The sequence below is a fragment of the Lissotriton helveticus genome, chromosome 8 (genome assembly GCF_964261635.1).
Source record: "Lissotriton helveticus chromosome 8, aLisHel1.1, whole genome shotgun sequence".
NCBI lineage: Eukaryota > Metazoa > Chordata > Amphibia > Caudata > Salamandridae > Lissotriton > Lissotriton helveticus.
Genome location: NC_136069.1, coordinates 803,051,861 through 803,078,424, shown reverse-complemented (window position 1 = coordinate 803,078,424; position 26,564 = coordinate 803,051,861). Strand labels below are relative to the sequence as shown.

General features: G+C 45.3%; 1 protein-coding gene across 1 annotated transcript in view; it reads right to left on the bottom strand.

The window, feature by feature from the left end:
• The window catches only part of PCCA (propionyl-CoA carboxylase subunit alpha), a 2,354,189-nt gene that overhangs the window by 1,475,384 nt on the left and 852,241 nt on the right, over nucleotides 1-26,564 (bottom strand). Inside the window, exon 12 of the mRNA XM_078657621.1 lies at nucleotides 25,003-25,153. Within this exon, the coding sequence (XP_078513747.1) occupies nucleotides 25,003-25,153 (151 nt within the window). The remainder of the gene's footprint in view (nucleotides 1-25,002; nucleotides 25,154-26,564) is intronic.

The following is a 26,564-nucleotide window of genomic DNA, read 5'->3' as shown; positions in this document are numbered from 1 at the left end:
ATCTCTCGGAAGTTGAGCATATCATATCTGGAGGGTGCCTTGGGCAGGTCACCTACCACAGGTAGAGAACCAGAGGGTTCACCTGTGCCAGACATGTCTAGTGAGGTGTGGTGTGTGCACCTACCTACATTGAGTGTTTACCTACTAGAACCTCTCTAGGAGTTGTAGTCAGGGTGTGCTAAGCCCTTTGGTCTACAACAACTAAGTTCAGTAGAACTTATGGATTTTAAGCTTTGTTATATGTACCTATGGTACCTAATGTGATCTTTCAAATGAGATCTCAAAGATTACAATTGGTAAAACAACAGCAAGCTCAAATCCCAACCGCTGCACACCAAATGTGAGAAGTTGGCCTGGTATATGATGTTCACTATTCTAGTGAGCACCTTGCACCAGTCCAAACAACCCTTATGGTGATGGTTGTAAAGTCAACCTTATAGACCAGCTATCCTAGTGGTAGCATGGACAAAAGCAGTCTTAGGCTAAAGTCAAGAGGGCATGTGAAGCCAGCTGGTTTACCATATGTAATCCCTTTAATACCAAAGGAAAGGACACCACACAGGTAATATATTCAAAATATATATGTATTTATTTCTAAACAACCCGTATACTCTTTATGAGCACAGAAGCACAAGCGTATAACAAGGAACTTAATATAACATACAATAAATTGCACAATATGGATAGGCCCTGGTGGCCCGTTAAACCATATACTAAAATAGTGGTATAAGTACCACGTCACGAACAATGATAAGGCCTAGGGCCTTGGGAATCGCTGGGGCTACACTAGACTAACAGTAGTTAGGAAGCAGGAGGCCAACAGGATGCGGGTGCAGTGTCTAAATGCATACGCGTGCACCTATAGAAGTCAATGGGTGCGTAAATTTAGAAAGTTAAAGAGTTAGGAGTCTTCCGACTGGACTAGAACTAAACCACTTAAAACTAGGACACTAGGAGTGTAAATCTCTACAGGAGCACCGCAGTACTCGCGTTACCTCACCCACAGGAAGCGGGTGCATAGGTGGCAAAGTGTGTCAGGTTTCGTCGTGGAGTTCTATGGAGCCTTGGAGAAAAGATGCTGCAGGCGACCAGGAAGAGGAGAGTCCGGTTGGATCCAAGGGTGGATCGAAGATGAAGAGTACCTGAAAGCAGAGGGGACAGAGTCTGGGTCACTAGCCAGTGACCAGGAAGGAACCAGGCGATGTCGGGATGCGATCAGGCACTGTCTTGAAGCTTGTCTCTGCTGCCACGTAGACCACGAGGTGTCGACGACGTCAGTTCTAGATTCGGAATCAACAGGCCTTGGCAAATGCAACCCACGCAGGAATCGAAGATGGCTTCTGGATCAGACCAGCAAGGTCTGATGGGCTGCTTCTTTTCAGGGGAGCAAGGGCCAGTCTGGAGCAACCAGACCAGCGTTGGAAATTCAAAGTTGTAGTCGTCGCAGAGGCCACTAGCCAACGGGCAAGTGACCGGACAGACGCGTTGAGCAGAAAAATGCAAAAGGGCCCCACGCAGCACTCGGTGAGTGTGGAGAGGTGATCTTCAGTGCAGTTGGTGCTCGGGGCTGGGGCTTCTCAATCCCCAATGCACAACTTCGAGGGTGCCTCAGAAGTTGCACGGAAAGCAATTCTCTGGCTTTCCAAGATGGCCGGTCCCACGTCTCGCGTCGCCTCCACGAGTCTCAGCCTTGCTGTGGCTGTGGATCGGGTCGAAGGAAGTCTGGAAGTCCGGGTCTTGTCAGGCTCTGTGTTCAAGCTCCGGCGGGAGCAACGACAAAGCAAACCGTTGAGCGCTTGATGATGCCTGCTTGCACAGGGTGGTCACTCCTTGACCACAAGGGAGATTCTTCAGTCTTCTACGTCGAGTAGGATGTCGAAGGGTCCAGAGTTTCGTATCAGAGTTTCAGTCAGGATTATCTAAAGTCTAGGGACACAGCTCCTACCTTTATTCCAAATCAAGGGGATGGATTACCTGCTAGGTCCCTCCTATGGGTGGGACCCAGGAAGGGGGTGGTTACACCCCTTTCCCTTTGTCCAGTTTCGCGCCACAGCTGGGGCTGGAGTGCCCTAGCACAGGTTTGAACTATGCATGGGACACCTTGTGTGCCCCAGGCAGTGTCTCATTTCATTCAGCCCTCCCTGCCCCAATCCACTATCTCCTGTCTGGGGTGGTGCTAGCACCTCCCTGTGACAGGAAACCTATTGCCCAAGCCTTCCTCGCTGGAAGGACTCCCAGCAGCAGGAGGTCAGACTTGTGTCTGAGGCAGCAGCATCCATTTTGTGATGCTGAGACTCTGGTTAACTTTAACCGGGATTAATGGAAGGACCATGTCTTTTCCTCTGGAAGGGTGGAATGCTACCCCCGTCGCCAGAACTGGCGAGGGGGTAGTATTCCAAAGCATATGACACCTTACACAACATGTTTTGATAAAGCCAAACCAACGTTAGCAATAACCGCGAGGATTATAATGCACTTAAGAGTATATGGTATGGCAATATCCTGGAACAGCTATAAAGACATGGTTCCGAAAGCTGCAGACAGGCTCAGCTCATGCTAGAGCACCATCTCACATAAAACCAAGCACTCTGCCTTCAGTATTGTTAAGGCCTGCCATAGGAGTGACTTATAGGTGCATATGTGTCCAGATATAAGGTTAGACATAGGAATATTATATCTAAGCAAGGGGTGATTACACAACCCTGCCCCAGCTGAGTGATCAGCCAGTTGTGTCAGTTTGGATGGCCAGCCAGGGGTGGCAAAAGATATGCTGCAGCCCCTGGTAGGCCTTGGGTGCACCTATGCCCTGGGTACCTATAGTACACTGTACAGGGGCTCATAAGAGTAACCCAAATCCCAATTGGTGATGTACCTAAAGTACATGGTGTGAATTTAGAGAGAGAACAGCAGGGCTGTGGGTCTGATTGGCAGGCCCACAGCCACATTAAGTCGAAAACCAGTGAAGCAAAAAGCAAAAAAATGGGTGACCATAGGATAGCAGACCCTACTCTCCTACAACCTGCACAATCTTAATTCCCATTGAGGAAGAAGACGCTGAAGAACTCCGAATAGACTGTAGAGATCTTGAAATCGCCTCTCTGAGGACCAATTGCCTCTCCCTTGACGTTGAATGTCCCGACGTCGAGCCATAATGCGCCACAATAGAAGATTCTTTATGCGGAGAGGCTCTGACTACTGAAGACCTGTCCACAGATGCCCTCGATGTCAGGTCTTTTGACGTAGACCTTGGAGGGTCAGCCAAAGCCCTCAACGCCGGCTCCGACCTCGACAAAGACCTCTGAGAGGTCTGAGAAGCCGATCTAGACCAGGGGTCTCCAACCTTTTGTGCAGTCAGATCTACTTCTGGCCAGTGAAAATCACCGTGAGCTACTGAACCCGAAGCAACTCGTGCATTTTTCAGAGACCCCCCACGCCTAGTTTCATTGACTTAAAGCCTAATTTCATCAGAGCCCATATTGTGGTTTGAACAAAATTTTCAAGACAGGCCTGACTTAAGAGTAGCCTAGAACACCAAAAGAAATTACTTTGGATTTGTGACGCTTTAAGGCATTTCAATTAATAGGTCAAAAATTAAGGTCCAAAATTTCAGAGACACTGCTAACGAGTACAAATTACAAAACGATAAAGTAGTACTATCACAAAATTAGCTTCAAATTACCATATCATTTGTCTTTTTTGCTGCATGATTTTGTCAAACTTGCTGCACAATTTGGTCCCCCAGGGCCACATAATACCAGTGGCCCGGAACCATGACTTAACAGTCATGCCCCCTCAATCCCATGCCCCCCATACTCCTCTACTCCCCCCCCTGCCTCATCATGAGCTTGGCCTTGACTACTGGACACAGATAACTGCAAGGGCTTGTGGAAAGTGAGCAATCAGACAGCAGCACGAACATCCTACTGCTGATCCTGGCTGTATCTATTTTTACCTGCCTGCCAAGTAACGGTAACCTATACATGTGCCTTTCAACGTTTTATTGCTTTTATTGTATTGCCTGTATTATCATTGTTGTGTCTGTGACTGCTGTTGTCTGTCTTCCCCCGCTGCCTGTATGTGGTCTGTGCCCCTTTTTCTTCCCTCTGTTCCCCTCGCTGTCCCCATGCTCTCTCTGCCCGGTCTTTCCTTCTGTACCCCTCGCTGCCCCCTGTCTCTGCCTGGTTTTCCCTTCTGTTCCCCTCGCTGCCCCCGTGCCTCTCTGTCTGTTCTGCCTTCTGTTCTTAGCTGCCCCTATATTTTTGTATTCTGTAATTTGCCTCTGTGCCTTTAGTTTTTTGTGCCCGTCTGCCCTCTGTGCCACTCATTTTCCCTGTTTTTTGTGCCCTTCTGCCCTCTGTTCCACTCGTTTTCCCCTTGTTTTTTGTGCCCTTCTGCCCTCTGTTCCACTCATTTTTTGTGCCTTTCTGCCCTCTGTTCCACTCGTGTTTTGTGCCTTTCTGCCCTCTGTTCCACTTGTTTTTTTTTGTGCCTTTCTGCCCTCTGTTCCACACATTTTTCCTTTGTTTTTTGTGCCCTTCTGCTCCACTCGTTTTTTGTGCCTTTCTGCCCTCTGTTCCACTCGTTTTTGCTTTGTTTTTTGCACCCTTCTGCCCTCTGTTCCACTCGTTTTCCCCTTGTTTTTTGTACCTTTCTGCCCTCTGTTCCACTCGTTTTTTGTGCCCTTGTGCCCTCTGTTCCACTCGTTTTTCCCTTGTTTTTGTGCCCTTCTGCCCTCTGTTGCACTCGTTTTTTGTGCCTTTCTGCCCTCTGTTCCACTCGTTTTCCCCTTGTTTTTTGTGCCCTTCTGCCCTCTGTTCCACTTGTTTCTTGTGCCCTTCTGCCCTCTGTTGGATTCGTTTTATGTGCCTTTCTGCCCTCTGTTCCACTCGTTTTTCCTTCGTTTTTTGTGCCTTTCTGCCCTCTGTTCAACTCGTTTTTGCTTCATTTTTTGTGCCCTTCTGCCCTCTTTTCCACTCGTTTTCCCCTTGTTTTTTGTGCCCCTTCTGCCCTCTGTTCCACTCGTTTTTTCTTCCTAACCGGTGCTCTCTGACGCCTTGTCAGCCATCCCTCCCACGGGATCCCTAATTCCACCATTGAGCTTACCTGCGGTGAAAGGCACGTCTCCTACTGCTCCGCGCTGCACCCGACTATGACGTCACAAGAGTCAGACTCTCACGAGAGGAGTCTGCAGCTCCAGGAGAGGAGCGTCATCATCTTCGCCCGCCCCCACCCCAGCTTAGCTCCAATCCGAGCGGCTGGTTTGGGTGAGGGCGGGCAAATGGAGCCGGAAAGGCTGAAGGGCTACATGAGCTACTCCCGGGGTCTCCGCGAGCTACCGGTAGCTCGCGATCAACCGGTTGGAGACCCGGGATCTAGACTGTCTCGACGCCGACCGTGAAGCAGGTGGCAGAGACCTAGACGTCGACTTCCTCGACGTCGGTTGCCTTTTGGACGTCGACAGAGCCCTTTCACGCCTAGAGCCCGAGGCATGTCTCGACGTCGACCCATGTCTCGGTGGCAACCTTGATCATCTTCTTTTCTCAGGTCTCGATGTTGTACCTCTATCTCTCGACGTCGATCTCACTTTCTCTCTCGACGTCGACCTCACTCTCTCTCTCGACGTCGATCGTCTCACTCTCGACGTTGTTCTTACAGCAACTGACACCAAATGCCTCAACGACGGCAAGCTTCTCGACGGCGACCTCGATCTCCGCTTCGACGTCGACTTGTGCCTTAACGGAGATGACTTCGATGTACTTCTCTCCATTGGTCTCGACGTCGACATACCTGACGGCGATCTAGATTTCGACGTCAAACTCACTTTCTTCAACGTCGACGCTTCCTGATGTTGTTTTTTCTTGTTTTTACCTTCAGGAGAAGCAGACCTTCGACATTTTGCAGAAGAAGAGGGCCTTCCAGATGACAACTCACTTCTTGCCCCCTTTTCATGATGTCTTTCTCTCTCCAGAAGTCCCAAAAGCCGAATCATCTCTCTTTCTTTCAAGGTTCTTCTGGAAAGCTTGAGGCAATGATAACATTTTTCCACATCATGTGTGGAAGGTAGACAAACCACGCAAACAGAATGGGGATCTGTTTTAGACATCTTCTTCCCACAGGAAGGACAGTTGTAGAATAAAGGTGGGATAACTGACTAAAAAGTTCTGAAGACTTAGTCAGAAAAGGTAGAAAATTACCACCACCAGCAAATACTGTCAAATAAGACAGGAAAAAAACAAATTTTGACTGAAAACAATCAAATTCAGCAGAGCTCAAGTTCCAGGTTCCTCACAGAACAAGCCGGAAAAAAGAACGGACCTAACTGTCACCTGTGGGGCATGATGGGAACAGAGTTCCCCTGGAGGCCTTAAAGGCAAAGTGTTCAGATTCTCTGAGGCCTTAAAGGCGAGGTCTCAGTCTGATTTTCTGTACAGGGATATTTTTTCTACATGCAGCCTGCTTAGGCTAATTGCCTTTTATTACAGGTTCTTTGATGAAAATAAAAGGTTTTGCTATTTATGGAATGCATTTTAGGCTCATGCCTGTTTATTGCATTGTTTACATGGTGTATTTTCATGCTGCAGAAAGTATGTAATGATGGCCTTATTAGCATATAGGTTATGGTTGGGCTGCATATTATTGGTTTATACATGTATATGTGTATAATTTGTTTAGTACTATGTACTATTTTTTATATATTTACACATATATATGTATTTGGTTATGTGTTCCGGGTTCCCGCTCATGGGCAGAGATTATTCAGTGCTTATGACTATTAATGAGTATCCCCTGGAAGAGAAAGCAATGTTAACACTTCTGAGTATCTGTTTTAACGCACTTTGGGCCTGTTCTTCCAGCAAAGACCCAAACATCATTTTCCATAAAAAGGGCATCTTTCAGACTGATCTCTTTCGAAGTGACAACACCCATCAACTACCAAGGTGAAAGCTTTTACACCCAGCATCCAGAATAAACAGAGAATCCAAGTGCAAGATGGTAAAGGTTCCAAAGAGTCTGCACCTATAAAAAAGGTACCATAAAGCATCTCAAAATCACAGAACCAAGATCCTTCAAGTTAATGGAACGTTAAGATGGAAAATAAAGTTGAGCTGTGTTCCATTCAAAGTTTTATTCAGCTGGATTGGCAACTTGATACAGTAAACAGATTGTATTCACTTCGATATATATTTTGTGTTGAGATGGTATACAGCAGATGTTCTGGCCAGCACATATTTCCCCTCCTGCAGCAGTTGTGCCTGGAACTACTAGTCTGTAGTCCTCCCGTGTATGCACTGAAGCAGAGAGGGTATGTAGGATAAAGAATTGTATTGTGCGTTTCCCATTCCTTAGAGAGGGAAAACGTATTCCTCAGAGTTGCATTTGACTATTTATGTGCATCGTCTGTCTGATAGAATGTGATCATCCACCATGAATGTAGCAACCTCTGCCAAATTTGATAGACGAGAGCTATTTTTACTGTCTGAGAGCATTCTATGCCACCTTTCTAAAGGGGGGACATCTCAGCATCATAAACCTTGCAATAGCAATATAATTCGAATCCCCACCACTCAACTGCTTTCCTGAACTTGTATGCATTGAAAAGTTGGTGGATTGCAGGATGCACTGAATGTGCAGTAAGATCCCTCCCAGAACTGAGTTCTTACTTCTCTCATTTAAGATCCTCACTGGCCTGTTAGTATTTAATAAAAATGATGTGATCCTACCTCTGTAAGGCGTTTCTTCTAAGCATGTGTAATGGCTCTGCTAAATCTTCTTCCAGATTATAATACTCCAACAAAGGTCATGATTACTCAAAAGATGATGTAAGCAAATGGTTTTACCAACGTCTCAAACCTGAAAGATCGGTTTGCCTCTAAATCCTTGGGGGCTATGAAGTACGACCTCGTGGCATCTAACAGTGCCAATCAACACGTCCCTAGGCTGAGTGGAACACGACTAATCATGAGACGTAATGCACGGTTATTTACAGTCAGAACATCCAACGTATCTAATAGAAATAGAGGGAGACAACACATAAGATGACTGCCTAATGCTTTCTCATCTTTCCTACAAACATTCTAAAATAGGAGTGGCAGGCTAAGCATCACACCTTAATAAATCCAGGATATACTTGATGTATTTATCATTCAAAGTGGCAACAAATCACAAACTTCTAAAGACCCTGAAACGATTCCATCCATCAAGTTAAGCACCAGCACTTTAACTTCTCTTTGATAAATGAGCCCACTGTAGCTAAATTACTGATGCCCACTCCCAAAGAGGTCCATTAAACACTCTTGCTTCCTTCAGGCAAAAATCCTGCAGAACCTTATAGGGACATGGGACTTCTTGCGGAGTACCAAACCTACTTCTGGTTAGTCTCTCCCAAACAAAGTCAGGTCTTTTCATGTTGTTCCAACCATGCATGGAGTAAAATATGTGGAGATGGTGTGTGGGGGCAATTACAAGAGAGCCCAAGACCTCTGCCATACATATTAAGGTGTGTAATGTATGGAAGGAAAATAAATTGAGCTGTTTGTAGGTATGTCATGTATTTACACGCTCCGTTCAGTGAAGGAATGGGCTTAAATATTGGTTTAAGGAGCAGAATAAAGAAAATGAATATACAGGACCTGCTACACTCCAAATGGTCACTGAATGACCGAGATTTAGAAAGTGGACCAAGGGGTAAAGGTGTAACAAATATCCGACTTGGATTTGAATTAAGATGGGGAATTGTCCTGAAAAAGAGCAGTTTGGATATACAGGCCAACTGAAGCTAAGGGTAAAGTTGTACTGGCAACTTGTGCAAATGCGTGTGTACCACCTGGAAAGAAAATTAAATGTGCGGGGAAGGACACAGAGTGGATGTTAGAGTCTAGGAAAAGGAAGAGCCAAAAATGTTTACAAAACTAGAATGTTTGTTTTTTTGCAAGAAAATGGTCTGTAGGAGAGAGAAATACGAAAGGAATACATGTTAACCTGTACAAGAGGAAATTAAAGATTCATTTTAAAAAACTATGGAATAAAAAATGCGGCATGTTGAAAAAGTGCTCTTCAATTTAACAGCACTCTCACCAAACATCCGTCTTGAATTCCATCTGACAATAGTCAATCTTCACATTCCACAAAATGACCATATCCCTTTCAAAAAAGAGAATAAACTCGTTGTTTTAACTGGAAAGCAAGAAAGGGAAGCAGACATTTAAAGGAAGAGTATTCTTTCTCAAATGTTTATCTGCTCTGTTTGACTTTAGATAATGGCATACAGGTGGGAAACAGCCAACACTACAGCAAGGCACTTGGCTTAGAAGCTGTAAGAAACAGAATACTCAATTGGTCTTTGGAGTGCTTCAGAAATGATTCGTTTTGTCTGATTTTGCAACATTTTGGAAGCTTACAAAAGCCGGGCACTTGGCCTAGGACTGTTTGATAACCTCGGTTGGTTGCAGCCGCTGTAATGATACAAACCAGCTGGAGACATTAAAATCCTCGTATAAAAGCAGTCACGCGAATGGTGCCTGACTTTTTCCTATTCGTGTAAGGCTCGAGTTATTTACAAATAACTGAAAACACAGCAAACTACCTACACGTACATTAGAATGGGGGGGGGGATCGAGTTGATAATTCAGTTATTGGTTTATCTGCCACTGACTCCTTAGGTAGGTCGCAATATCTCCCTCCGAGGGCAAATCAATTTAATAAATACAACTTTGGTACAATGTGGTTCTGGTCGTTTAAGGAGCGCGCCTGCTACGCTGATGTCAACAATCTTTCACTGCAACAAGGCCGACTGAGTTTTGTATAATGGTTACAATCCAATGGACTACAGCGCATTGCAGTTGGTCTCTGAACCTGCACGGATCTGAGAAAACAGGTGTTTTGGGGCCAAGGATACCGCTGCCCAGAAACCAGAGTACTCGACCAAACTAAAACCAGCAGTGCAGGCTTCGTGTTGTGTTTCTCCTACACTCAAGGGTGTTAGTGAGTAGACCTAACAAGCGTCGACAAAGCTGCTAAATTTGGCTTTGCTCCACCCCGATCTGACCCCCCTGGCTTTCCTAAGCTCATCATGGTATTACATATTAGATAAATTCCCCTGCCGCCAGCACTTGTTGTTTGATACACCAACTGCCATCAACACATGGCCACTTTATCAAGAACACATGCGGCTCTCAGTCTCCACCTTCGGACTTTCTACGATTTGTATCTGAAACACTAGTACACAAATAATAAACGAGTATACACTGTATGAAATCAGCACATCTACTTTACTCTGCAAATGCATCTTTAAATATGAGAGCGACTGCACAACGGTACAAGACCCAGGTTGCATCGCAAATCAATAGGTAAATCACGTGAAATCAGAGCTCTCAAGAGGAGAGGTGGGCCAGAAGTAGTGACCGGACTGACACGGATCTCTAAAACACACAGGGCTGCAATCGAGCTAGGTATGGACACAGCTAGAGCGCATGCCGTGTCCTTGGGTCAAAAGTCGATAAAGACTGGCTACATACAAGCTGGAAGACCACTAGACCAGGGAGTGTATTTACATAAACACAGCCGGAAAGTTTTCCAGGTCCACGTGTCACTAGTTAGGCTGGTCCCCCTTTCCCCCCCTAAGCATTCTGGGACTTGTAATCTAGTTTTATATTTGGCTAAATAAGACTACACGTCTACAAAAATGGGACTGGTATGACTAATCATGCACAGACCTTGAAAACTTGGCAGATGCATAAAGTGCCATATGGGAGCAACAGGCATGTGTGCTTGCTTTCTGCACCACCAGGGCAGTTTGATATTACGGAAAGGGCCGGAGAAGCTTGCGTGCCGTCACGTGCCCCCTTCTGTAAGATCGTGCTGGCTCAAATCCAGCATGGGTGTGATCTCATGATGGTGTTCCCTCATTTGCATAGGGGCGCAGGCCAGTGCTGATAAGGGAAAAGTGCCGTACTATAGATGTGCGAAAAACACAGTTGATGGACAGAATGTAGAACAATGTCATACATTCACCCCAGTACAAAGATCTGGGCCTGAATCCATCGTTTTTTTGCACTCCACACCACCCTGGGTTAGACACTGGCTATATGCAAATCAGCTCTGACCCTGTGCCTCATGGGAACAGTCCAGTCCGAACTACCAAGCCATGTCTTTCCCAGACCGGAATCAAGCATCCAAGGACCGGTTTCTGGCTATCAGCCTTCATCACCCTGGATAACTTGACTCCAGTGGTGTGGAGAGCCTGGGACTCACGTCTGAGCATACCCAGCCCACTCGGGGTGAAAACTGCAAAAAACACAGTTGATGGACAGAATGTAGAACAATGTCATACATTCACCCCAGTACAAAGATCTGGGCCTAAATCCATCGTTTTTTTGCACTCCACACCACCCTGGGTTAGACACTGGCTATATGCCATTGGAGTCAAGCAAGCCCGGCTGAAGACGGCTGTAATGCCAGAAACCGGTCCTGGGAAGCTTGATTCTGGTCCAGGGAAGACATGGCTTGGCAGTTCAGGCTGGACTGTTCCCATGAGGCACAGGGTCAGACTGTTTTGCATATGGCCATGTCTGAACTGGGGTGGCGGAGTGAGCTAAAGAACGGTGATGGATTAAACCCAGATCAGTTGACTGGGGGTGAGTGTTTGTATTGTCAGCGCTCCGTCCATCACCACCTTTGGTTTTTCTTTGTTGGCCCTAAGTTGGCAGGGTATGCTCAGACGTGAGTCCCTTGCTCACTTTGCCACTGGAGTCAAGCAAGCCCGGTTGAAGGCGGCTGTAATGCCAGAAACCGGTCCTGGGAAGCTTGATTCTGGTCCAGGGAAGACATGGCTTGGCAGTTCAGGCTGGACTGTTCCCATTAAGCACAGGGTCAGACTGATTTGCATATGGCCATGTCTGAACTGGGGTGGCGGAGTGAGCTAAAGAACGGTGATGGATTAAACCCAGGTCAGTTGACTGGGGGTGAGTGTTTGTATTGTCAACGCTCCGTCCATCACCACCTTTGGTTTTTCTTTGTACTATAGATGTGAGCACAGAGGCTGTCAAGGGAAGGAATGATTTTGACACAAAGAGGTGATGCACAGCCACTAAGCCACCAAAGAGCAACCCCTGCAAAGGAGTGAAAGGGGGTTCCATACACGCACCCCAGAAACCTCTCCTGCAGGTGGGTGCGGTCAGTCACTGCACCCAGCTACAGGTGGTCTTTGCCCCCCTTCAAAAGCACGTCGGGTACCACCTTCACTGTGAAAGATGGATCAGCAGCTTGACAGAGCCAGCCGCAATTCAATCATTCTCTGCCTCTAGGGCAGGAGTGAGTGCCCTGGGGACAGAGCACTGTCGGTAACAGGGCACACCGACCAGGTATAAACCTTGCACACCCACTTTAAAGGTTGGCTACGATGCAGACCAGATCAGTACGCCCTTCCTTATATGATCTGGCCCCACATGCTCATTATGGGCGTGTACATGATGCACACTGGAAAGTGCCTGTGGAATTACTTCAGCTCTGCTGAAAAGTGCAGGCACTTTCCAATAAAAGAGTTTGTAAGTGTCTTCTCATGAAAAACAGTGGGTGGGAGAACATGCATTTTGGAAGGACCTTTTGGGCAGCCTGCCTGTCTATATAAGCATAGATCACTGTCAGTTAAGAGCAGTGGCTAAGTGTTCAGATGAATATGATTTACTAGAAAATCATAAGAAATTTAAAATTGCTTTTGGTCAGAAGCTGATAGCTAATTCAGTCTGGAGAGTATTTAAATTTGACTGTGCATTCATATGCTAATTTCTGCACAAAGCAATTAACTTCAGACTAAAAACTTTTTTTTATAATATTAATAATATTGTTTTTAAACACCATTAATTGTATTCATACCAGTGGTTAGTTTGTGAAAAAATAAGTGCCGGGGCTCTAGTCAGGAGGCAACTTACACCCCCTATTGCTCCTATTAGTGCCACCTATAACATAACAACATGAAACCCTACAAGTTGGGAGAGGACGTGGCGTAACGACCAGAGCTGCAGACTTTGGGGATGGGGCACCAGGTTCGAGTCACTTAATCTCCCTGTGCCTACAAAACAGTAACGTGTCCTTTTCTGGTGCTCCTGAAAAGAGCTCTAATGCCTTTGGGTCGAGTACGTGCTACAAGCGCGGGTGTTGCCGAGTAAGTGCCGGTGCCGAGCACCGGAAACCACCGACTTAAATTAAGCACTGATTCATACATATATTTAATATATTTAGGAGGCAATACAATAGACTTTTGTGACACGTATTTTTATTGATTGTTCAAAAACCAGTAAAATAGGTTGGTTCAAAAACAGTGCGACACCTCTTCAAATGCAATTCCTATACAAATTACTTCAAGGATGACAGTTTATAAGTCAAAATGCCTCTCAATAGCAAGGTATGGCGCTTCCCTGTGGGGATTTTTACCACAAGGTAAACTCCAGGTAGTAGAAAATAAATTCCTCAGAGCCCTGTTAGCGGTCCCTCAATCGACCCCAGTACTCTCAGTGCATTCTGAGCTGGGCCTTGGTTTTATCAGCGATCAGCTACAACTGGTGCCACTGATTTGCTGGGCAAAGACCTGGCTCAACACTGAAATTACTTTAAATAATTCTATTCTTAAAGACTGCATGGTACTGGACAAAGTACATAAAATCCCTTGGTTAGTTTATATCAAGGATACTTTCCGCAAACTGGGTAGGCCTGATCTATACTCTTTTCCCAATTTGATACAGAAGAGGGACGTTCTATGGATCAAGAAACATTTTCTGGGTCAAGCAGAGCCGGAACGGGAGGCAGTGGAGGTCCTAAAACCAGGCGTCAGAGCTAATTACATGCTTCTGACTACTCCCTTAATAGAACCCTACCTGAACATCGTTACCCGACAGTTCCATCGCAATCTTCTTGTAAGATTCAGACTTAATATCATACAATATTCCTTGGGGAACTACCCGGTATGGGGGAAAACAGATCAATCTATCCCCTGTAGCTGTGATAACTTCTCGGAACAGTCACTCATGCACTTTATTATGTTTTGTGGTCATTTTGAGGATAGTAGGAAACAGTTCCTTGTCCCTATTCTGAGAGAAGCAGGCTTTACACAAGTCCGGCCTGCACTCCTCTATTTACAGCTTTTGAGTAGTACCAGGGTAATCTTTGGGGTCGCAAGTTTCTTGGTTGCTGCTATGCATATTAAGTCCAACAAATTGCTGCTACACGTGCCCAAGACATGATCTTAATTGTAGTCTTCCATATGAGGGGATGTTTCTATCTGCACTTTATGTAAATAGATGACAATGATTTGTTTTTAATGTATAAAATGTTTTTAATATATGAATTGTCTTTTTAAAAAATGTGATGGAATTGCTTTTATGATTTTAACTAATCGAATAAAGTATGACTTGACTTGACTTCAAGGATGGGCAGGCCAGCCCAGCGCCCACCGTACAATGGCCTAAGTATTACCGTTTGTTGATGAAACGGTTACCCTTGTGGGCGAAACCGTCTTTATTACAATTATTAAGCTCAAAATACTTATGATTGACAGAAAATAATAATTAGGGGCCAAATGGGTTGGCAGATCCCTGAACAGGTGCTGTAAACCCTCAGTCCGCAGACACAGGTTAAGACCCGCTGGCGCATTTGATAGTCCCATGTCTCTCATACAAAGACTCTGCATTTCTTTTCCATCCCTTTCAGACATGCAATGCTTACTTTAGGGACACTGTGCTGTGAAGTATGCACACTTCCTTCCTACAGTAGGCTATGACATGTCCTCCAAGCTCCATTGGACCGTCCTAAGGCGTTCATTGAAGTTGAAGTTAAGGGATTTATAAAGCGCTCGATCACCGTGCGGTTTCTTGGCGCTGAGGACCGGTGGCCCGGGCAGACAAAGAGGGTGGACTAGCGTGGAAAAGCTTGAGTGAACAAGAAAGTCTTGAGGGCCTTGCGGAAATCAGGGTAAGCTGGAATGGACCTGATGGTGAAGGGGAGGGCATTCCAGAAGGACGGTGCCAGGATAGAGAACTTTAGTCCTCCCGTTTTCTTCTTCCTGAAGCGGGGAACACACAGCAAGATTTGGGATGAGGAGCGCAGATCTCTTTTGGGGGCATATGATGTGATTTTAGAGTTAATAAAGGCTGGTGCAGTGCCAGCCAGGGCCTGGAAAGTCATACAGCCCATCTTGAATTGTGAGCGCTTAGCAATAGGAAGCCAGTGTAAAGCTTTTAGCAAAGGGAAAGAGTGATGAAATTTGAGGAGTTTGTAAATCAGTCGGGCTGACTGATTTTGAATAAGCTGAGGGCGACGAAGATCGTAAGCAGGGGTGCCTGTGTACAGAACATTGCCATAGTCAAGGTGAGAAATGACCATGGCCATGAGAATCAATTTAAGGGCTGCAAAAGAAAAAAAGCGGGAAATCTTACGAATGGTGCCAGGAAGCTTGCTGAGACCACAGAGCTGATCTGCGAGCGCAAAGTGAGGTCAGAGTTGACTTTGATACCCAGGGTTTTTACAGAGAAGGAGGGTAGAGGAGGGGAGCCAAGAGAGGGGGCCAAAAGCTGTGGGACCAGGGACTGGGACTGCCACCCGTAAGAACCAATTCGGTCTTGTCGGGATTTAGCTTGAGATGATTGCAGTTCATCCAGTCGCTGATGAAAGTCATAGTAGTTTGAAAGTGGAGTATAGAAGCGGGCAGTGGAGAGAGGTTGAAAATCAGCTGGAGATCATCGGCGTAGTTGAATACCGAGACATCCATCTGTTGCAGGGCCAGTATCAAAGGACGGATGTAGAGGTTAAACAGAAGGGGAGAAAGGGAAGAGCCCTGTGGTACCCCACAATGAACAGCACGTATGGAGGCCGAAAAGTCTGCTAACTGAACGGCCTGAGTGCGATTTCCTAAGAAGGAGGTGAGTCACGCCAGGGCGGGTCCCCTAATGCCGGCGCCTCTGACACGGTCGAGAAAAATGGAATGGTCGACCATGTCAAAGGCAGCGGACAAATCAAGAAGAACCAGCGCCTGGGGGGAGTTGACCTCCGCACCCCCTCTGAGCTCGTCCAAAACAGAAAGGACGACAGACTCGATGGAGTGAAACGGACGGAAGCCAGCCTGGTGAGGCGCTAAATAGCGGCTTTCCTCGATGAAGTTACTGAAGGCTTTGGTGACATGACATTCTAAAATTTTTCCCAGGAGTGGAAGAAGGGAGATAGGATGGTAATTAGAAGGGGAGGAGGGATCAGTACCTGGCTTCTTGAGGATAGGGATTATTTTGGCTGATTTGTGTGAGTCAGGAACAATTCCCTGCATGAGGGAGTTATTAGGAAAAGTTAAAGGGGGCTGTGGGCAGGCAGAGAAGATCTTTCAGTATGTAAGCCGCGCAGGTGTCCGCAGGAGAGCCAGATTTAACCTTTGTCAGCAAGATAAGAAAAGCTTCCTTAGAGACCAGAGGAAATTGAACTAAACAGGAAGGGTTGGGCGGGGATAGGGGATTTTCGAAAGGAAGGGGATGGGAGTGGGATGTTAGCCTTGATAGTTGCGATTTTCTCAATGAAGTAATCATTGAGGGAATTACACAAGGATTGTGAGGGGACTGGTTTAGGGGTGAGACTGTCAGAGGAGGCTAATTCATGGACTATGGTAAAAATTTCCTTTGGTTTATTTTCAGCCAAAAGGATCTTAGAGGAAAAATATTCAGATTTTGCGTGAAGAATGGCTCTTTTATATTCCTGGAGCAAGGTAGTGTACTGTAGTTTTAGATCTGGAACATCTTAAGAGAATAGTACGGCTAGGTAACAACAGCACAGATGTGAATTCACTAAGTGATCATGATGCAGTCTTAATTTGTGAATCAGTTTGTGTGATCTTAAGCTTAAAGATTTCCCTTATCACTATGTCTCTAATGCAGGCTGTCTTTACAGTTAAAGGTACAGTTTCAGTCTCTTTCTTTCAGGCCTGTATTGCCTGTTTGCCGAGTACGCAGCTATAGAAGCTCCAGTCAGTACGCTTGTCCTTTTTATGCCTGCGGCGTACTCGGAAGTGGCACAGGACTGCACAATACAGCCTCACTCTTCAGTGGCATCACTCAGGTGCACACAGAGGCTGACCTGGTTGTCAAGTGGTGTATCTTGGACAACTGTGGCCTCCCGCCCAAGTAGGTGGACTCGTCATTACATCAATGGTGGCCAGCCTCTTCAGCACGCCGCACAGTGAGCATCGGCAGCACTTGTCCCTCTGGATACACTGCAGATAATGCTGAACAGCAGATGGCTGACTTGAGTTGCAAGCTTCTTCGTGCAGTTCACCACATGAACTATGCACAGGGATGGATGACTGCTCTCGTGTTGGTCTGCATGGGTTTCACTCCCGATGGTAGCCAGCCTCTTCTGTGTGTTCCCATGAGGAACATGGCTGGGCTTCTCCTCTTGGATAGTATGTCCTCCTGCAGGGCCAGGCACATATTTTCACTCTCTGAACTGACTTGAATGCATCTAAGAGCAAGATAGACCATCTGCTTCTCCACTATCTTACGCAGATTTCAGGTGATGCCCCCTCACCTCTGGGAGACTGGCTGTCTTGCAGACACCAGCCCTAGTCTCGCAGTAGCACTTTTTGTACTCAGCAAGCACTTCCTTCCTTGGTCAAGGAAGCAGCTTAGAACTGGAACTAAGCAAGGTAGATCTTGGTAGTGATGATGCTGGCTCCAAGCAGGAGAATCCAAACCATGGGCAAATTGAAGTGTGAAGACTCTGCATCCGGCAGTCATCAGCCTTCACGGAGAAGCTGCATCCACCCTTCACCTTCCTTGTGCCATGCTAAATCAGGGGCAACTGTAAGTGAATCCCACTGGTCCCAACAACCATACTCATTGCACACAGTCTCACCGTCACGTATGGCCCACACATACACAATGCCTGCATACACTCCACATGCACACGGAATGTCAGCAGAAGGGTCTCTAGGTGTTACACTGAAGAGGAACTTTAGCATGATTGTGACCAGGAGGTAGCACCCCTTCCTAGAATAGATAAAGGTCACATCTGGACTACTAATCTTCAAAAATGTGTGCACTGCAGCTTTATGTTAACCACCCAGGACATGGACAGTAGTGCTATGTTATAAAGCAGTGCATGCCTGGTGCTAGCTTCCAGGTCACAAAACAGGTTCTGGACCTAGGCGTTACCATGGGGAGGTCATGGCCACAGCACACACGCTAGATTAGTGTGATAGCTGGGCTAACAAAAGAGGTGGGATACTGGTTACAAATGCAGTCAGGTCACTCGGGGCAGGGCAACATATCCATATATCACACAAGGGACAGTTCAATCCCAACAAGTTTCTTTGTGCCAGCCATCTTCATCCACACAAGATACTTCTTCCGTGAGAAATCAGCACCATGGAATCAGTCTCTCGATGGTGTCTTTTACTAACCAATATTTTTTACTTCTGACTAGAGTACGCAGAGAGTTTCCTCCAACCTCTTTTGGCTCACTTTTTTGGCCATTATCAACACTGCTGTCAGCTCTGAAATTCCTAAACATCTGACTCTGAAAAATGCAAAAAGTGATCGCCTTTATTCTGAATCGTTTTAACATAGTCAGGTTATGTGTTTTCTACTGGAGTGAAGAGTAGAGGTTTTTCAAGGCTCTAAACATTTTACTTTCTGTTCGACTACCCCCTAATTTATTATTTGATGTTTGTGAGATGGTGACTCCAGTCTCTACTGAAAGGAAGATGAATCCTGCATAGGGAGTTAATACTGGAAGCGAACAGGAATTCTGAATGTGTTTTGTTAGTAGCACCCTCAGCACCAGTTTAACTATGGTTATAAGCCTTTAAACAGTTAAAACAAAGGAAGTAGCACTGCTGACCATTCTTGGAACAGTGGCTTAGTATGTTTGGTTAGATAAAACAGCTTGCCAGAAACTAGTCGAAACCGTCTACCTTACAGGAAGCACTGTTTCAACATTGGGGGAATGAAAATCCTTCAGGCACCATGACTGGTACCTGAGCTATCTAAGTTGTTTGGGAGAAAGACAACACACTGGATTCCCATGACAGAGTTGGAAAAGCTCACTTACGCACTCGAGGGATCAAAGTGGATAAGCAAATGGGGAAGTAAAATAGCATATGGGCGCCTGAGGCAGTTAATGGAAGCTAAGTGGGTATTGTAAATAAAGATCAAGTCCATGGAGCAGCTACACTTCTTTCTGACTACTAATAGATTTCCTGGCTAGTAGAGAAAAGCCACAAGGGAAAAACATAGATGTAAAGATGTTCAACTGCATGCCTCAATTGACAAATATAGGTACAGAACAGCCCCATATATTCAGATAGCCACAGAATGAAACTGGGGAGATTTCCATCTGGGGCAACGACACAGACAAACGACAAGCATTTACAATGCAATAGGTCTCGCATTAATTAAGTTTGAGCTATTGGCATTGCTAAATATTGCAACACCAATTGCAACAAAAGTCTATAAATTGTAGGCCAAAATTTATTTTATTTATTTTTGTAGCAATGGTGGCATGCTGTGCTTTAAATTAATATGTTTAAAAGTAAAGTGCGTCATACTGCTATTTTGACAATAGTTAATTGTGGATGCGTTAACAATTGATGTGTGCACTGATGGCTGGTGGTGTGTGTGTCTGTAGAAGTTGTGCACTGATGGCTGGTAGTGTGTGTGCCTGGTGGAAGTGTGAACTGCCGGCTGGTGGTGTGTGTGCCTGGTGGTAGCGTGCACTGACGGCTGGTGGTGTGTGTCTGATGAATGCGTGCACTGACGGCTGGTGGTGTGTGTGCTTGGTGAAAACTGTCACTGACGGCTGGCGGTGTGTGTCTGATGAATGCGTGCACTGACGGCTGGTGGTGTGTGTGTGTGCCTGGTGAAAGCGTGCACTGATGGCTGGTGGTGTGTGTGTGTGCGCCTGGTGAAAGCATGCACTGACGGCTGGTGGTGTGTGTGTGCCTGGTGAAAGCATGCACTGATGGCTGGTGGTGTGTGTGTGCCTGGTGAAAACGCGCACTGACATCTGGTGGTGTGTGCCTGGTGGGAGCATGCACTAGCGGTTGGTTGCGTTTGTGTCCGGTGAAAGCGTGCACTAACGGCTGGTGGTGTTTGTGCCCGGTGAAAGCGTGCACTGATGACTGATGGGGTCTGTGCTTGGTGAAAGTGTGCACTGACGGTTGGTTCTGTGTGTGGTTGTATGTGTGGTTGTATGTGTGGTTGTGTGTGTGTGGTTGTGTGTGTGTGGTTGTGTGTAAGTTGTGTGTGTTGTGTTTGTGGTTATGTTTGTGGTTATGTGTGTGGTTATGTGTGTGGTGATGTGTGTGTGGTTGTGTGTGTGTGTGGTTGTGTGTGGCTGTGTGTGTGGCTGTGTGTGTGGTTGTGTGTGTGGTTGTGTGTGTGTGTGGTTGTGTGTGTGTGGTTGTGTGTGTGTGTGGTTGTGTGTGTGTGTGGTTGTGTGTGTGTGTGGTTGTGTGTGTGTGTCGTGTGTGTGTGTCGTGTGTCGTGTGTGTGTGTGGCTGTGTGTGTGGCTGTGTGTGTGTGGTTGTGTGTGTGTGGTTGTGTGTGTGTGTTTGTGTGTGTGTGTGTGTGTGTGTGGGGCGGGTGAGGGGGCAGATAAGCGTAATGTTGTCAGCTCTGAGGAGCACACATTTTATGCTCATATTCTGAAGCATGTGTTTCCAGACTCCCTGCTCCCCCTTGATGGTCGGTCCGAGTTAAACCTTGCACTGCTGTTAAGCCTCAATAAATCCCAGGCACACTTTCGCTTTGCATCTATTGCCACTGGGAAGAAGCAGTGTACCAGTACATTGATTAATAGGCCGGTTGATGGAGACATTCCTGTGAAATCTAAAGCATTTAATAAAATAACCCTTATGTTAGCTCTTAAAGTGACCCTCACATTATATCCTCAAATGACCTTCACGTGAGATAATAAAGTGACCCTCCGGTGAGACCCGAGAGTTAGCCTCTTGAGATCCAAGGGTGATTATACCTGAGACGCCAAAAGATGCTACTGTGACATGTCCAGGAGCCACCTAAATTACCCAACTGAATTTACAAAATCTATTGAAACGTGAGAAAATAGAAGTGAAATAGGTCATGTGCGAGACCCCGACATGCCGCCCCTACGCTAGAGGGTTACAAAAGTATGCACATGTCTATTTATGAGCTTTTAAACTCTCCTGACATTGAAATAGTGGTCTAACTAGAACATTATATCTAGGACCACTGGGATTATGTGGCAGTGATGGACCAAAGTATGCCGCTAAATTATATGGCAAGAAAAGGAAAATTATGCAGCATAATGCAACATATTTTGTTATATTACTTAACTCTCTTGTCTTTTTTACTCACTGTAACACCATCTGGGCAAAGATTTCACCTTATTAGCAGTACCTGTTTAACATCCAAATGCACCAATAAACAAATGAAAGATAACTAGTCAACTATTGTAAAAGGTCTTCCACTGCGCTTGAACTCATCGTGAGCCTTTAGTGAGCTAGAAGCATGCAGCGCAAGGAGAAAGCAGCTGTGTGCCGAGCGAGGCGCTACAGGAGATAGATATACAGAGAAGGAGAAGAGACGCCTTGTGCGCAGAGCCATCAGGGAGAAAGTGAGGACTTGTGGCATCACCTTACAGTACACTCGTTTAATGCCATCCACATCAGCATAGCAGAGGCCAGTAGAGAGGTCCTGGCAGGCTTGGCTCAGCTCCCTGAATACTGGAAGGGGCGGGAGGGGGAGAAATGCCTGGCTGTGGATCAGCTCGAGGTCATGTTGGCACCTCGAGCCCATGACGAGCTGAGCCTCCATGTGGCATTGCCTGCCCCTCTCCCCTTACCCCAGGATGCGGTGTAATGGCCAGACCTGCTGACTTTAGAACTGGGAATCGGGTTCGAGTCACGGAGTCGCTCGACATCCTATAGTTCTGGACGAATAAGCTAATATTCCTGGGACAATAAAAATGAATGTGACCTTGTGTAAGCTAACTGGAATGAATGACGCCCCTTAACAGGAGACACGCCCATCCAATACCTGGCCTCTCTGAAGAGAGCGCGCAGCGATGGTCAGCTATGTGAAGGGGTGCACAGCACTGAAGGAGGTTACAATGGGTTGAGAGGGGGTGAAGGGTGAAATAACTTGCAATACCACCTACCATCGTCCCGCCTTAACAGCCCCACATAACACCTTCATTTGCTAAAATGTGAGGGACAGTACAGCAGCAAAAAGTGGATTGAAAGGATAACGCCAGCAGCAGGGGTAATGTAATAAAGGGAGTGGCTTAAATAACGTGCAAAAAAATAATAGTGCTTAGCTTAGTGTGCTGCCCCACTTGTATTTTGGCTGTTTCTGTCATTGCATCCAGATATATGATACAACGAGTAGCAGCATACTGACAATAAGTCGGGTCTATTGCCTTTGTCAATGGTTGTTAGTTGCATAAGATAAATAAGCAGCAACGATGGCTTGGGCTATAGTATGGAGAGTGGGCTAGGACACATGTAAGAGAAAAGGGGGAAACATTACCTACAGGATAGTGAGGTGCAAACAACATGCTGCAGGCGGAGGAACAGGAGGCATTCTTCAGTAAAGAGGTACACGCCACACCCCCCTCAAAATGAGTGCAGTCCACCAGAACGTGAAAAGGATGCTGGTGACACAAACAACAAGCGATGCGGCAGGGGGCAGAGAGGAGCCTGTGAGAACTCGCGCCGAAAGTTAAAAGAAAAGCTGAGATCAAAGGAAGGGTGAGAGGGACATCGGCAAGGGAGCATATATCGAGTGGAGATGTAGGTGTTTTAACAATGAGTAAAAAAAAAAGTTACAAAGTCAATTCTGTTATAAAGAGCTGTGAAGTACATGGTTGTGGCTGTGGGTGTGTCTGGAAGTCAGAGCATAAGGGGGATGGAGTGAGGGTGTGTGCTGAAGCTTGGTAATCTGAATGTGTGTCCATATTGCAGCAGAGGCGGAGCGTGCGCGTGAAGTGGCTGGGAACATCAAAGCGGCCACAAACGTCCTCCCAAATGCTGCAGGCGGACAAATGGTGCGCGCGCCCGGCGCACATGCACTGTGCCTGATCCGCCTGCAGACTTTGGGAGCATTTTTGAGAGCCCCTTACTATACTCTCGCAAAGCATGGCTAACGCAATGGCTATAGCGAGACCTAAAAAACTGTGTTTTTGTTTTGGGTCTCTCTTTGTAATACTGTGGCCCAGATCTTGGCCTTGAAGTTGCATAATGGATCCACCGGTGAGATTTAGGTCGGATTAGATTCTACAATTATGAAAAAAAATGGTTGTGGAAAACGCGGGCTTGGCCTTGATCCAGATCTTGAAGTAAAAAGAATGCTGCACTGGCTGAAACATTATATACAAGGCACTTACTGAGGGATCACAAAATTTGTGTTTAATTATCTGTCTCGAATGCAACTCCACCACTAAATGCTGTAGCGAGTGAACTGACATGTCAATTAACAGAAGGCAGAAACCAATTCCTACTTTTTTTAAGGGAAAAAACAAATGCTGGGGTTCCTGAATACCAAGGCTGTTTATTCTTGATTGCAGTCCATGCCTCTTACTTCCACCGTCCTCCAGTTCCTGGCCGTTAACTCACTGTTCTATGCTCTTTTTCAACCCCTTTCTCTTCCTTTGCCACTCTCTTCCTACTTTTCAGAAGATGAAAAATAAGTCCCGGTCTCAAAAAAACGGTGCCAGTGGTACAAACTAAGCAAAGGATAGGTGAAAGGAAATTGAATATAAATGTGAATGCATAGCCAGCTACTCTATACAGTGAAGAAAAGGATGACTGGGAGGGGTACTGCGCTACATTTACACTTTAAAATAAAATTCTGCTCCCCCCGACAGTACAAAGTAACTTACCAAAGTCCTGCAATATTTAGAGACTAATTACAGATCCAAAGTACACACTGAGAGTTTCATTTCATTCAATACTGTTCTAGAGATTTCATATATTATAGAGATGTGTCTGTATATGAAGCTCAAACACAAAAGTGGTTAAATGGAGGCAGAACATCCAACTTAAAAACACACAAAATGAGTCCATGAATAAAAGTAAGTTAATTGTACTACTAGAAGCATTAATGAACAACATTTGGCAAACATTAGAGTTTGCAGATCTGCAAACATCACAAACATGATCTGGCGGGATCCAACAATATTAATACCACAGCTTACTGCGATTGTAAACTACCAGACCAAATGTTCAAATAAACTGTTGCTTTCTTTACGATTCTCAGGCTTAAGCACTCATGAGGTGGAATGGAGGCAACACATGACCTGCTCAGAATGGCAGATAAATTGAAATGTCATATTTAACAAATTGTTAGAGGGGAAGACTTTTAGATTCACTTACTAAAATGGACACGGACTTAAGGAATTTGGATGGCTAGACTCGAGCTAAGCTGAGACACTGCACAGTAAGGTAATATTCTTGGTCTTTCAAAGGTTACATAATAGAAAATAGTTTAAATACAAGATAACACCCAAAAACCAACTGCACCTTTACTCCCATGTTACAGAGGGATGAAATCATTCAAGATAAGCAGAAGAGAACCTCCATAAAGAAACGTCATGGTGTCATGTCATTATATTGAGGATGAAAACACAATAACCTAAATCTGGGAACTAGCATTTTCGGAATTCATAGCAAACGTCCAGCATATTAACGGTGAACATTTTTTTCTAAATGGAATTGTTTTTATTGGGAACAAATGTGTAGCTTAATCTCTCTTCTAGTGGGACTCAGCATGTCGGTAGCACGTCAAGAAAAATAAAAGTTTAGGTGTCAATTTGAAAAAATATCAAAGCAAAGTGGCTAGCTATGCAGAGTGAACTTTCGACTGTGTTTGGCTGCGACCTCAAATCAGGTCCTCGGGCCAGATGTAAAGCGCTGACTGGCGCTGAGCCCGCTTAACTCATGAGGGTTTCTAGAACTGCAAAATCAACTTGATTACTTTTAACAGTCGACAATTTTACCTGTAATCTCGTGTTCATTTCTAAAAAGTAGAAGTTCTTCTTCGAATCCACGAGAAATTCCACTGTTCCAGCAGAAGAATAGTTTACAACTCTGGCGAGAGCTACTGCTTGTTCTCCCATAGCTTTTCGAGTCTCTGGGTCGAGAAATGTACTAAAAAATAAGAAAAACATGTTTTCCTTGGGTATGATTTTCTGGGAAAAGTGCTCTCGTGCAAAACAGATAATGTGACCAAGCAAATTCATTCCTTACCTGCAGGGCCCAGGTAGCCAAAAGGAGGGCCGACAATGTTAATAAATGAGAGGGTAACCCCCGGTCACAAACCACGCCTGGCTTTGGAGAAAACCACAGACAACCCACGGCTATACACTGAGCAGAAGATACAGCACAAGCCAGCTGCAGAGCACGCAAGTGTCCTAGGTACATGAATGAGTACTCAACTAGCCCAGGTTTGTATTAGAATTATGGGCCTTGTAGTCTTGTTTATCTAACGAAATCAGGACTACGAGTAACAGAACGAAAAGCAAAGTCAGGAGTGAATGAGCTACTCACGTGACATGCGGAACACGAGAACCATGCAGGTGCGCAAATAAAAGACAACACATTATTGTGCTTCATTGAAAGCAATAGTAAAATGGCACATTCATATCAAATTCTCCTTTTCAGGCGTCACTTTCAAACGGCACTTTTCATCAAGGCGTAGTGAAGCACCCTGCATATCAATTTCAGCAGGGGCCGATTATTTTTCTGTTTTTATGGCCCTTCTTAACTCAGTGACCCGACGGTAACAAGACAGGAGTAGAAGCTAATTAATATATATATATATATATATATATATATATATATATATATATATATATATATATATATATATATATATATATATATATATATATGTATATATATATATACATACATACATACATACATGTATATGATTGATTAATATATACTGCCAGAAAGCACGGTGCTAAGTCACATCTGTTTTGGGGAGGCGGGTGGGAAGCAAAGATGCCTAATAGGACGACGAAGAGAAATTATTAAAATGACAAAGAAAAAACTTAAGTGAGTGGCAAAAGAAGAGAGTGCCCCTACTGTGAGCAAGGCTAGAACACTGAAAGGTGGTAGTCTATACAGAAATTGTGCTGCTGTAGAATGTATATATTTTAAAGAGTTTCTGCAATCATATGTTTCCTTTCGATAACTTGAAAGTTGAGCCGTTTGGGGGTTTGAACCTCGATTTGGACTTTATCTTTTTTTTTTTTTTTTTTTAAACCTGCTTTCTTTAACCAGAAAAAAAACACTTTGCGTTTAAAAATACTCTAAACGCTTTAAGTAATGACAGTTGGGAGTGTGCATTCACCTCCCTGCCTTTTTAATTTAAAAGTTGCAGAGCCACCATAGTTTTCAAATCTCAGTGCAGTTTAAAATTACATTTGGAAATGTGTTATTCAAAAAATGTATATTCTTCTCCCCCACCGTATTAAACATTTGAGAACGGACTACTTGGTGATTTCTCAATCCCTCCCTCACCACAAACCATTTCGCGTTCAGCATACAAGTC